The 12521-nt window shown below is 49.4% G+C and overlaps 1 protein-coding gene across 1 annotated transcript; it reads left to right on the forward strand.

The window, feature by feature from the left end:
• Positions 1 to 2905: 2905 nt before the first annotated feature.
• Positions 2906 to 3675, forward strand: LOC126232116 (collagen alpha-1(IV) chain-like; the record flags this gene model as incomplete). The annotated part of the gene is made up of 1 exon (XM_049942427.1): positions 2906 to 3675. A coding segment is annotated over one exon (770 nt), but the record flags the coding sequence as incomplete, so codon positions are not given.
• Positions 3676 to 12521: the final 8846 nt, after the last annotated feature.

A 12521-nucleotide genomic window follows, 5' to 3' on the forward strand; every position in this document is an offset into this window, starting at 1 on the left:
TTGCGAAGGCAGCACTCGTTGTGACGGCAGCACACGTTGCCAAGGCAGCACTCCATTCGAAGGCTGCACTCCATGCGAAGGCTGCACTTCATGCGAAGGCTGCACTTCATGCGAAGGCTGCACTCCATGTGAATGCTTCACTCTGCGGGAAGTTTGCACTCCTTGCGAAGGCTGCACTCTGTGCGAAGGCTGCACTCCATGCGACGGCTGCACTCCGATCAACACCAGCAGTTCGTGCGAAGACTGCACTCCATGCAAAAGCTGCACTCCATACGAAGGCTGTACTCCGAGCGAAGGTTGCACTCCGAGCGAAGGTTGCACTCGTAGCCAAGGCTGCACTCCGTGTGAAGGCTGCGCCCCGTGCGGAGGCAGCACTCCGTGCAAAGGCAGCACTCCGTGCGAAGGCATTACTCCTTGCGACGGCAGCACTCCTTTCAAAGGCTGCACTCCTTGCGAAGGCAATACTCATCGCGAAGGCATCATTCCTCGCGACGGCAGCACTCCTTGCGACGGCAGCATTCGTTGCGACGGCAGCACTCCTTGCAACGGCAGCACTCCTTTCGAAGGGTGCACTCCTTGCGAAGGCTGCACTCCTTGCGAAGGCTGCACTCCTTGCGAAGGCTGCACTCCTTGCGAAGGCTGCACTCCTTGCGAAGGCTGCACTCCTTGCGAAGGCTGCACTCAATGCGGAGCCTGCACTCCTTGCGAAGGCTGCACTCAATGCGGAGCCTGCACTCCTTGCGAAGGCTGCACTCCTTGCGAAGGCTGCACTCCTTGCGAAGGCTGCACTCCATGCGAAGGCTGCACTCCATGCGAAGGCTGCACTCCATGCGAAGGCTGCACTCCATGCGAAGGCTGCACTCCATGCGAAGGCTGCACTCCATGCGAAGGCTGCACTCCATGCGAAGGCTGCACTCCATGCGAAGGCTGCACTCCATGCCAAGGCTGCACTCCATGTGAAGGCTGCACTGTGTTCGAGTGCTGCACTGTGTTCGAGGGCTGCACTGTGTGCGAAAACTGCTGCACTGCATGCAAAGGCTGCTCTCCCTGCGAAGGGTGTATTCCCAGTGGAGGCTGCACTACAGGCAGAGACTGCACTCAATGCAGAGGCTGCACTCCATGCAGAGACTGCACTCCATGCAGAGACTGCATTCCATGCAGAAACTGCACTCCATGCAGAGACTGCACTCCATGAAGAGACTGCACTCCATGAAGAGACTGCACTCCATGAAGAGACTGCACTCCATGCAGAGACTGCACTCCATGCAGAGACTGCACTCCATGCAGAGACTGCACTCCATGCAGAGACTGCACTCCCTCCGGAGGCTGCACTCACTCCGGAGGCTGCACTCACTCCCTCCGGATGCTGCACTCATTGTGAAGGCTGCACTCATTGTGAAGGCTGCAGTCATTGATAGTCTCATTCTTTGCAAGGGCTGCACACCTTAAAAAGGCTGCACACCTTAAAAAGGCTGCACACCTTAAAAAGGCTGCACACCTTGCAAAGTCTGCACACACCGTTATTACTGCGTAGTCTTATTTCATCACTTCTATTAAGTGAGAAGATCTTTGTGGACGTCATGCAGTGTAAGGACTGCAAACCATGTCCAAGTAGCATGACTTGTATTCAGTACACCTTGTGGATAGCACTCTTAATGAAACAATGCCAGATTGTGGGGAAGATCCATATAAGAAAGAGACATGTTGCTACAGGTAGAGGAGCATACGTTCTGATATCAGTAGCTCTTGTCAGAGCAGCTCACAGCTCACCATGAAAGGAAAGCACACCTACCAGGGGCAACACACATTCGAAAGACAGTACAGATTGTGAGAGACTACACTGATTGGAGGTGGCACATGTTATTACGAAGTGACTCTATTGAAGGACAGAACGTGAAGCATGGACACCACTCCTTTTGAGGGCAGCATCCCTACTGAGGACAGAACAACTTGGGATGGGAGAACCACACAATGAGAGCTCAGCTTTCTGTGCAAGGGGGGCTTGTTATGCATTGTATGTGAGTACAGCACAGCTAGCAAGGGTGGCACTCCTTGCAAGGACGGCACACATCTGAGGACGGCACACATCTGAGGACGGCACACCTTGCGGGGACGGCACACATCTGAGGACGGCACACCTTGCGGGGACGGCACACATCTGAGGACGGCACACCTTGCGGGGACGGCACACATCTGAGGACGGCACACCTTGCGGGGACGGCACACATCTGAGGACGGCACACATCTGAGGACGGCACAAATCTGAGGACGGCACACATCTGAGGACGGCACACATCTGAGGACGGCACACATCTGAGGACGGCACACATCTGAGGACGGCACACATCTGAGGACGGCACACATCTGAGGATGGCACACCGAGCAAAGATGGCACACCGAGCAAAGATGGCACACCGAGCAAAGATGGCACACCGAGCAAAGATGGCACACCCAGCAAAGATGGCACACCAAGCAAAGATGGCACACCCAGCAAAGATGGCACACCGTGCAAAGATGGCACACCGTGCAAAGATGGCACACCGTGCAAAGATGGCACACCGTGCAAAGTTGGCACACCGTGCAAAGTTGGCACACCGTGCAAAGATGGCACACTGTGCAAAGATGGCACACCTAGCTAAGATGGCACACCAAGCAAAGATGGCACACCAAGCAAAGATGGCACACCAAGCAAAGATGGCACACCAAGCAAAGATGGCACACCAAGCAAAGATGGCACACCAAGCAAAGATGGCACACCAAGCAAAGATGGCACACCAAGCAAAGATGGCACACCAAGCAAAGATGGCACACCAAGCAAAGATGGCACACCAAGCAAAGATGGCACACCAAGCAAAGATGGCACACCAAGCAAAGATGGCACACCAAGCAAAGATGGCACACCAAGCAAAGATGGCACACCAAGCAAAGATGGCACACCAAGCAAAGATGGCACACCAAGCAAAGATGGCACACCAAGCAAAGATGGCACACCAAGCAAAGATGGCACACCAAGCAAAGATGGCACACCAAGCAAAGATGGCACACCAAGCAAAGATGGCACACCAAGCAAAGATGGCACACCAAGCAAAGATGGCACACCAAGCAAAGATGGCACACCAAGCAAAGATGGCACACCAAGCAAAGATGGCACACCAAGCAAAGATGGCACACCATCAAAGATGGCACACCAAGCAAAGATGGCACACCAAGCAAAGATGGCACACCAAGCAAAGATGGCACACCAAGCAAAGATGGCACACCAAGCAAAGATGGCACACCAAGCAAAGATGGACACCAAGCAAAGATGGACACCAAGCAAAGATGGCACACCAAGCAAAGATGGCACACCAAGCAAAGATGGCACACCAAGCAAAGATGGCACACCAAGCAAAGATGGCACACCAAACAAAGATGGCACACCAAGCAAAGATGACACACCAAGCAAAGATGGTACACCAAGCAACGATGGCACACCAAGCAAAGATGGCACACCAAGCAAAGATGGCACACCAAGCAAAGATGGCACACCAAGCAAAGATGGCACACCAAGCAAAGATGGCACACCAAGCAAAGATGGCGCACCAAGCAAAGATGGCGCACCAAGCAAAGATGGCGCACCAAGCAAAGATGGCACACCAAGCACAGATGGCAAACCAAGTAAAGATGGCACACCAAGTAAAGATGGCACACCAAGCAAAGATGGCACACCAAGCAAAGATGGCACACCAAGCAAAGATGGCACACCAAGCAAAGATGGCACACCAAGCAAAGATGGCACACCAAGCAAAGATGGCACACCAAGCGAAGATGGCACACCATGCGAGGATGGCACACCAAGCGAGGATGGTACACCAAGCGAGGATGGCACACCAAGCGAGGATGGCACACCAAGCGAGGGTGGAACACCAAGCGAGGGTGGCACACCATGCGAGGATGGCACACCATGCGAGGATGGCACACCATGCGAGGATGGCACACCATGCGAGGATGGCACACCATGTGAGGATGGCACACCAAGCGAGGATGGCACACCAAGCGAGGATGGCACACCATGTGGGGATGGCACACCATGTGGTGATGGCACACCATGTGAGGTTGGCACACCATGTGAGGTTGGCACACCATGTGATGTTGGCACACCATGTGATGTTGGCACACCATGCGAGGATGGCACACCATGTGACCATGGCACACCGTGCGAGAATGGCACACCATGTGAGAAGGCACACCATGTGAGAAGGCACACCATGTGAGAAGGCACACCATGTGAGAAGGCACACCATGCAGAGACAGCACACCTCACAAGCACTGCACACCTAGAGAAGGCAGCACACCTGTGAAGTTAGCATGCCATGTGAAGACAGGTCGCCCTGCAAAGATACCTTCACAACACAAGACACCAATAAAATTGCACACCTGCTGAGTACATCAAGCGTTAAGAAGATGGCAGATATGCAGAGGACAGCTCACTTTAGGCAGTCCGCACACCTTAAAGGGAGAGCACATGTTGGAATGAGAGGACATTTTATAAGGGAGGCACACCCTAAGAGGAGAGTATGCCTTGTAATGTTAGTACACTGTGTGGGGATAAGACAATATATGAAAATGGCATATTTTCTGAAAAATTATATGTTCCAATGACTGCACTCATTATGAGGTTAGCACATGTTGGCAGTACAGCTCACCATGTGGGGGACAGAATAATTTTCACGGGCAGCACAACCAATGAAGACAGCTCACCTTGCACAGAATGCACACCCCTTGCAAGGACAAAACAGCTTGCAAGGAAAGGACATCTTTCGAGGACAACACACCTTGTGCAGCAGCATACTTTTTGAGGACAGCATATCTTATGAGAACAACAAATATTTTCATGACCGTTAAACAAGCGAGGACAGAACACCATATTAAGGTACAACATGTTGGGAGGAAAAACACATTTTCTGATAAGTGTATATTGTGCCATGCCATACGTGCTCACCTTGTGATGAGTACAAAACCTGTGAGGACAGTACAGCTTACATTGACAGCAGATATTGACACCGGCAATCCTCACAATGACAGAACACGTAGTTGTGTATCTGACCTTGTGAACATAGCATGCTTTTTGATGACAGCACAGCACACATTGCAAGGACAGCACAACTTGCGAGGGAAGCACACTGTCTGGGGACAGCACAATTTTCGAGGACAGCACAAGTTGCCAGTACTGCACAAGTTGCGAGTACAGCACAACTTGCGAGGACAGCACAGCTTGCGAGGACAGCACAGCTTGCGAGGACAGCACAGCTTGCGAGGACAGCACAGCTTGAGAGGACAGCACAGCTTGCGAGGACAGCACAGCTTGCGAGGACAGCACAGCTTGCGAGGACAGCACAGCTTGCGAGGACAGCACAGCTTGCGAGGACAGCACAGCTTGCGAGGACAGCACAGCTTGCGAGGACAGCACAGCTTGCGAGGACAGCACAGCTTGCGAGGACAGCACAGCTTGCGAGGACAGCACAGCTTGCGAGGACAACAGACCTTGTGATTAACCATGTGGATGCCATAACTCTAGTACATTCAGTAACTGTTTCATTTGCAGCAACCTTTATGTATACAGTAACACTTGCATGTACAGATATACTGAAATAAATAGGAAGAACTTCACATTCAGCAGTTTTAGCTGATAGAACATGAGTAGTGTGTGCTGCAACTCTTGCATGCACAGTATCTCTAATGTACAGAGTAAGTTTTGCGTAAGCAGTCACCTCTCCATGCAAGGTATCTCTTGCAAGTTCAGTAGTAGATGCTTTTGCAGCTGAGTTGTGTGTAGTAATTACAGAACTTGAAAAGACTGCTTTGCTTGCATGCTGTAATGCAGAAAAAAAGAGATGGGGAGGAGAAAAAGCAGTATGTAGAAAGAAGGGGGGGAGTGTATAGGGAAAGTATGTTTGAGAGAGTTGAAGAGGATAGTAATATGGGGAAGGAGGAGAGGAGGAGAAGGAAGCCATGGTGAGAAGAGGGAGAATGTATGGGGCAGAGAGGAAACGACGGAGAGAAGTAAGGAAGGAACGAAAGTAACAGGTAATATAACTATAAAGTGAAAGGAGGAGGATAGAGAAAAGTAATATATATACATAGTGTGTAGATGGTATGTTTACTACAATTGAGAACACACAAAAACGCTGTATAGGCAGTGAAGTGGAGACTCAAAAGGAGAAAACAACCACTAAGTCTGTGGTGAGGCAAGAAGGAAGAACGTCCATAACATTAGGCGCTACTGAATAATAAAGTGGGGAAACCAAATTGTAGAATGGTAGTCGAGCAACATGGTGGCTAGAATAAAAGACACTCGTCGGTGTGGTGTCTAATATCAGTCATGCTGTCCGTAAAGAAAACAGGAACGTACAGATCAAACACGTGCATCGAAATTCCCGACGATTGGAGCATTACAATAATCAGTACCATAAGCAGTGCTGTGTGGTGCCAATAACAAGTTGTCAGATAAGAATGAAGGGCAAGAAATCCACTGTAATACAGCAGATGAGAGACAGACGTACCAGTACTGCTAGACATGCCTAATGCTGCATAAATGCACGCTGCCACCTGTGCCGCACATTCACATAACGTAGTGTTACAGATGAAGTGCCTGCCGAAAACGCGGAGGGATTTCTATAGACTGTAACAATAAAAAAAAAAGGAAAGTGTGAAGAGCGTGGGACACAGGGCAGCCGATACATTGTACGCCAAGGACGGAATGCGTCGGAAAGCGCGGTCCAGTATTGCGATAGGGGGAGTGGTGGGGGGGGGGGGTTTGGGGGCGCAAAATGCGGCCCGTCATTCGTCGGAATTCGCAGCTCGCGGCCGATATCCTGTGGTGCGATTCCAGGGATGAGCACAGCCTCTCACAGTCGCCTGGAGGCGCCATAAAATTTTGACTGTTCAGACTCAGCACTTTCATATAGACATGGCGAACATCCATGTTCAGCTATTTGCTTCCAGGCTGCACTTCCTGAGTTAGCAGGCTTCAATGTAATATTGTTGCAACCCTAGCCTCCCGACTGAGAAAGCAAAACACAAATTTACAAATGGTTCAAATGGCTCTGAGCACTATGCGACTCAACTTCTGAGGTCATCAGTCGCCTAGAACTTAGAACTAATTAAACCTAACTAACCTAAGGACATCACACACATCCATGCCCGAGGCAGGATTCGAACCTGCGACCGTAGCGGTCACGCGGTTCCAGACTGAAGCGCCTTTAACCGCACGGCCACACCGGCCGGCCACAAATTTACAGATCACACACACACACAAATCGTCGCAATTGGGCTGCATTAAAATAATCGGAGCATTACATAATAATTAAACCACAAGCAGTGCTGTGTGGCAGCAGTGAACGGTTGTCCAGAAGGTAATCCACTTAACAAGCGAAGTCGCAAACAAATTATTTCAACAGGCACATTTGTAGCGCCGGTATAGTTTGAGTGCGTGGGGGGTGGGCGTGGAGGGAGGGGGGAGAGATGAAGGTAGTGCGCAGCCTGTTGGCTTGGCAGCATGCACTATGTTTCCCTTCTAGCCGCCCGACTTAGCAAGCGGGCACATTTGTAGCGCCGGTATAGTTTGAGTGCGTGGGGGGTGGGCGTGGAGGGAGGGGGGAGAGATGAAGGTAGTGCGCAGCCTGTTGGCTTGGCAGCATGCACTATGTTTCCCTTCTAGCCGCCCGACTTAGCAAGCGGGCACATTTGTAGCGCCGGTATAGTTTGAGTGCGTGGGGGGTGGGCGTGGAGGGAGGGGGGAGAGATGAAGGTAGTGCGCAGCCTGTTGGCTTGGCAGCATGCACTATGTTTCCCTTCTAGCCGCCCGACTTAGCAAGCGGGCACATTTGTAGCGCCGGTATAGTTTGAGTGCGTGGGGGGTGGGCGTGGAGGGAGGGGGGAGAGATGAAGGTAGTGCGCAGCCTGTTGGCTTGGCAGCATGCACTATGTTTCCCTTCTAGCCGCCCGACTTAGCAAGCGACTTTGCAATGCGACTCCGCTGCGCTCCGCTTGCTCCAAGTAACGTTATAAGGCGGCAACTCCGACCAAGCGACAGCGAGAGGCCCGCGTACACTAAGCGGTGCGCGGAATATCTACTGCGTCAACGTATCAAACGACACGTCACTTACAATCTTCAAACTTTGACACCGCCAAGCGACCACCGTCCTCAGTACGTCATAAAAATTTCACCTCGATACGACCTTACTGTCCCAGGCAAAAACGCACTCAAAGACGCAAATGCAAACCGAAAAGAAAAACGGATTACACAAACTCGCGCAAAAGCTACTTTTTCGTCACATGTAGTTACAAATTAAACACTTTCCATTACTCTCCATACATCCTACTGTGGAAACTAGTATTTTTTTACGTCGCCAAACGGTCCTATATCAAAGCAAACTACGCTTACTGGGCCAGGCGGCGCGGCGCGTCTGCGCTCTTCGTGTTTCCAAACACGCTGCATAAACGTCCGTAACTCCTCGATGCCGTCACTTAAAATCTTCAAACTTTGACACCGCCAAGCGACCACCGTCCTCAGTACGTCATAAAAATTTCACCTCGATACGACCTTACTGTCCCAGGCAAAAACGCACTCAAAGACGCAAATGCAAACCGAAAAGAAAAACGGATTACACAAACTCGCGCAAAAGCTACTTTTTCGTCACATGTAGTTACAAATTAAACACTTTCCATTACTCTCCATACATCCTACTGTGGAAACTAGTATTTTTTTACGTCGCCAAACGGTCCTATATCAAAGCAAACTACGCTTACTGGGCCAGGCGGCGCGGCGCGTCTGCGCTCTTCGTGTTTCCAAACACGCTGCATAAACGTCCGTAACTCCTCGATGCCGTCACTTAAAATCTTCAAACTTTGACACCGCCAAGCGACCACCGTCCTCAGTACGTCATAAAAATTTCACCTCGATACGACCTTACTGTCCCAGGCAAAAACGCACTCAAAGACGCAAATGCAAACCGAAAAGAAAAACGGATTACACAAACTCGCGCAAAAGCTACTTTTTCGTCACATGTAGTTACAAATTAAACACTTTCCATTACTCTCCATACATCCTACTGTGGAAACTAGTATTTTTTTACGTCGCCAAACGGTCCTATATCAAAGCAAACTACGCTTACTGGGCCAGGCGGCGCGGCGCGTCTGCGCTCTTCGTGTTTCCAAACACGCTGCATAAACGTCCGTAACTCCTCGATGCCGTCACTTAAAATCTTCAAACTTTGACACCGCCAAGCGACCACCGTCCTCAGTACGTCATAAAAATTTCACCTCGATACGACCTTACTGTCCCAGGCAAAAACGCACTCAAAGACGCAAATGCAAACCGAAAAGAAAAACGGATTACACAAACTCGCGCAAAAGCTACTTTTTCGTCACATGTAGTTACAAATTAAACACTTTCCATTACTCTCCATACATCCTACTGTGGAAACTAGTATTTTTTTACGTCGCCAAACGGTCCTATATCAAAGCAAACTACGCTTACTGGGCCAGGCGGCGCGGCGCGTCTGCGCTCTTCGTGTTTCCAAACACGCTGCATAAACGTCCGTAACTCCTCGATGCCGTCACTTAAAATCTTCAAACTTTGACACCGCCAAGCGACCACCGTCCTCAGTACGTCATAAAAATTTCACCTCGATACGACCTTACTGTCCCAGGCAAAAACGCACTCAAAGACGCAAATGCAAACCGAAAAGAAAAACGGATTACACAAACTCGCGCAAAAGCTACTTTTTCGTCACATGTAGTTACAAATTAAACACTTTCCATTACTCTCCATACATCCTACTGTGGAAACTAGTATTTTTTTACGTCGCCAAACGGTCCTATATCAAAGCAAACTACGCTTACTGGGCCAGGCGGCGCGGCGCGTCTGCGCTCTTCGTGTTTCCAAACACGCTGCATAAACGTCCGTAACTCCTCGATGCCGTCACTTAAAATCTTCAAACTTTGACACCGCCAAGCGACCACCGTCCTCAGTACGTCATAAAAATTTCACCTCGATACGACCTTACTGTCCCAGGCAAAAACGCACTCAAAGACGCAAATGCAAACCGAAAAGAAAAACGGATTACACAAACTCGCGCAAAAGCTACTTTTTCGTCACATGTAGTTACAAATTAAACACTTTCCATTACTCTCCATACATCCTACTGTGGAAACTAGTATTTTTTTACGTCGCCAAACGGTCCTATATCAAAGCAAACTACGCTTACTGGGCCAGGCGGCGCGGCGCGTCTGCGCTCTTCGTGTTTCCAAACACGCTGCATAAACGTCCGTAACTCCTCGATGCCGTCACTTAAAATCTTCAAACTTTGACACCGCCAAGCGACCACCGTCCTCAGTACGTCATAAAAATTTCACCTCGATACGACCTTACTGTCCCAGGCAAAAACGCACTCAAAGACGCAAATGCAAACCGAAAAGAAAAACGGATTACACAAACTCGCGCAAAAGCTACTTTTTCGTCACATGTAGTTACAAATTAAACACTTTCCATTACTCTCCATACATCCTACTGTGGAAACTAGTATTTTTTTACGTCGCCAAACGGTCCTATATCAAAGCAAACTACGCTTACTGGGCCAGGCGGCGCGGCGCGTCTGCGCTCTTCGTGTTTCCAAACACGCTGCATAAACGTCCGTAACTCCTCGATGCCGTCACTTAAAATCTTCAAACTTTGACACCGCCAAGCGACCACCGTCCTCAGTACGTCATAAAAATTTCACCTCGATACGACCTTACTGTCCCAGGCAAAAACGCACTCAAAGACGCAAATGCAAACCGAAAAGAAAAACGGATTACACAAACTCGCGCAAAAGCTACTTTTTCGTCACATGTAGTTACAAATTAAACACTTTCCATTACTCTCCATACATCCTACTGTGGAAACTAGTATTTTTTTACGTCGCCAAACGGTCCTATATCAAAGCAAACTACGCTTACTGGGCCAGGCGGCGCGGCGCGTCTGCGCTCTTCGTGTTTCCAAACACGCTGCATAAACGTCCGTAACTCCTCGATGCCGTCACTTAAAATCTTCAAACTTTGACACCGCCAAGCGACCACCGTCCTCAGTACGTCATAAAAATTTCACCTCGATACGACCTTACTGTCCCAGGCAAAAACGCACTCAAAGACGCAAATGCAAACCGAAAAGAAAAACGGATTACACAAACTCGCGCAAAAGCTACTTTTTCGTCACATGTAGTTACAAATTAAACACTTTCCATTACTCTCCATACATCCTACTGTGGAAACTAGTATTTTTTTACGTCGCCAAACGGTCCTATATCAAAGCAAACTACGCTTACTGGGCCAGGCGGCGCGGCGCGTCTGCGCTCTTCGTGTTTCCAAACACGCTGCATAAACGTCCGTAACTCCTCGATGCCGTCACTTAAAATCTTCAAACTTTGACACCGCCAAGCGACCACCGTCCTCAGTACGTCATAAAAATTTCACCTCGATACGACCTTACTGTCCCAGGCAAAAACGCACTCAAAGACGCAAATGCAAACCGAAAAGAAAAACGGATTACACAAACTCGCGCAAAAGCTACTTTTTCGTCACATGTAGTTACAAATTAAACACTTTCCATTACTCTCCATACATCCTACTGTGGAAACTAGTATTTTTTTACGTCGCCAAACGGTCCTATATCAAAGCAAACTACGCTTACTGGGCCAGGCGGCGCGGCGCGTCTGCGCTCTTCGTGTTTCCAAACACGCTGCATAAACGTCCGTAACTCCTCGATGCCGTCACTTAAAATCTTCAAACTTTGACACCGCCAAGCGACCACCGTCCTCAGTACGTCATAAAAATTTCACCTCGATACGACCTTACTGTCCCAGGCAAAAACGCACTCAAAGACGCAAATGCAAACCGAAAAGAAAAACGGATTACACAAACTCGCGCAAAAGCTACTTTTTCGTCACATGTAGTTACAAATTAAACACTTTCCATTACTCTCCATACATCCTACTGTGGAAACTAGTATTTTTTTACGTCGCCAAACGGTCCTATATCAAAGCAAACTACGCTTACTGGGCCAGGCGGCGCGGCGCGTCTGCGCTCTTCGTGTTTCCAAACACGCTGCATAAACGTCCGTAACTCCTCGATGCCGTCACTTAAAATCTTCAAACTTTGACACCGCCAAGCGACCACCGTCCTCAGTACGTCATAAAAATTTCACCTCGATACGACCTTACTGTCCCAGGCAAAAACGCACTCAAAGACGCAAATGCAAACCGAAAAGAAAAACGGATTACACAAACTCGCGCAAAAGCTACTTTTTCGTCACATGTAGTTACAAATTAAACACTTTCCATTACTCTCCATACATCCTACTGTGGAAACTAGTATTTTTTTACGTCGCCAAACGGTCCTATATCAAAGCAAACTACGCTTACTGGGCCAGGCGGCGCGGCGCGTCTGCGCTCTTCGTGTTTCCAAACACGCTGCATAAACGTCCGTAACTCCTCGATGCCGTC

Source organism: Schistocerca nitens, unplaced genomic scaffold (assembly GCF_023898315.1).
Source record: "Schistocerca nitens isolate TAMUIC-IGC-003100 unplaced genomic scaffold, iqSchNite1.1 HiC_scaffold_424, whole genome shotgun sequence".
Taxonomy (NCBI): Eukaryota; Metazoa; Arthropoda; class Insecta; order Orthoptera; family Acrididae; genus Schistocerca; species Schistocerca nitens.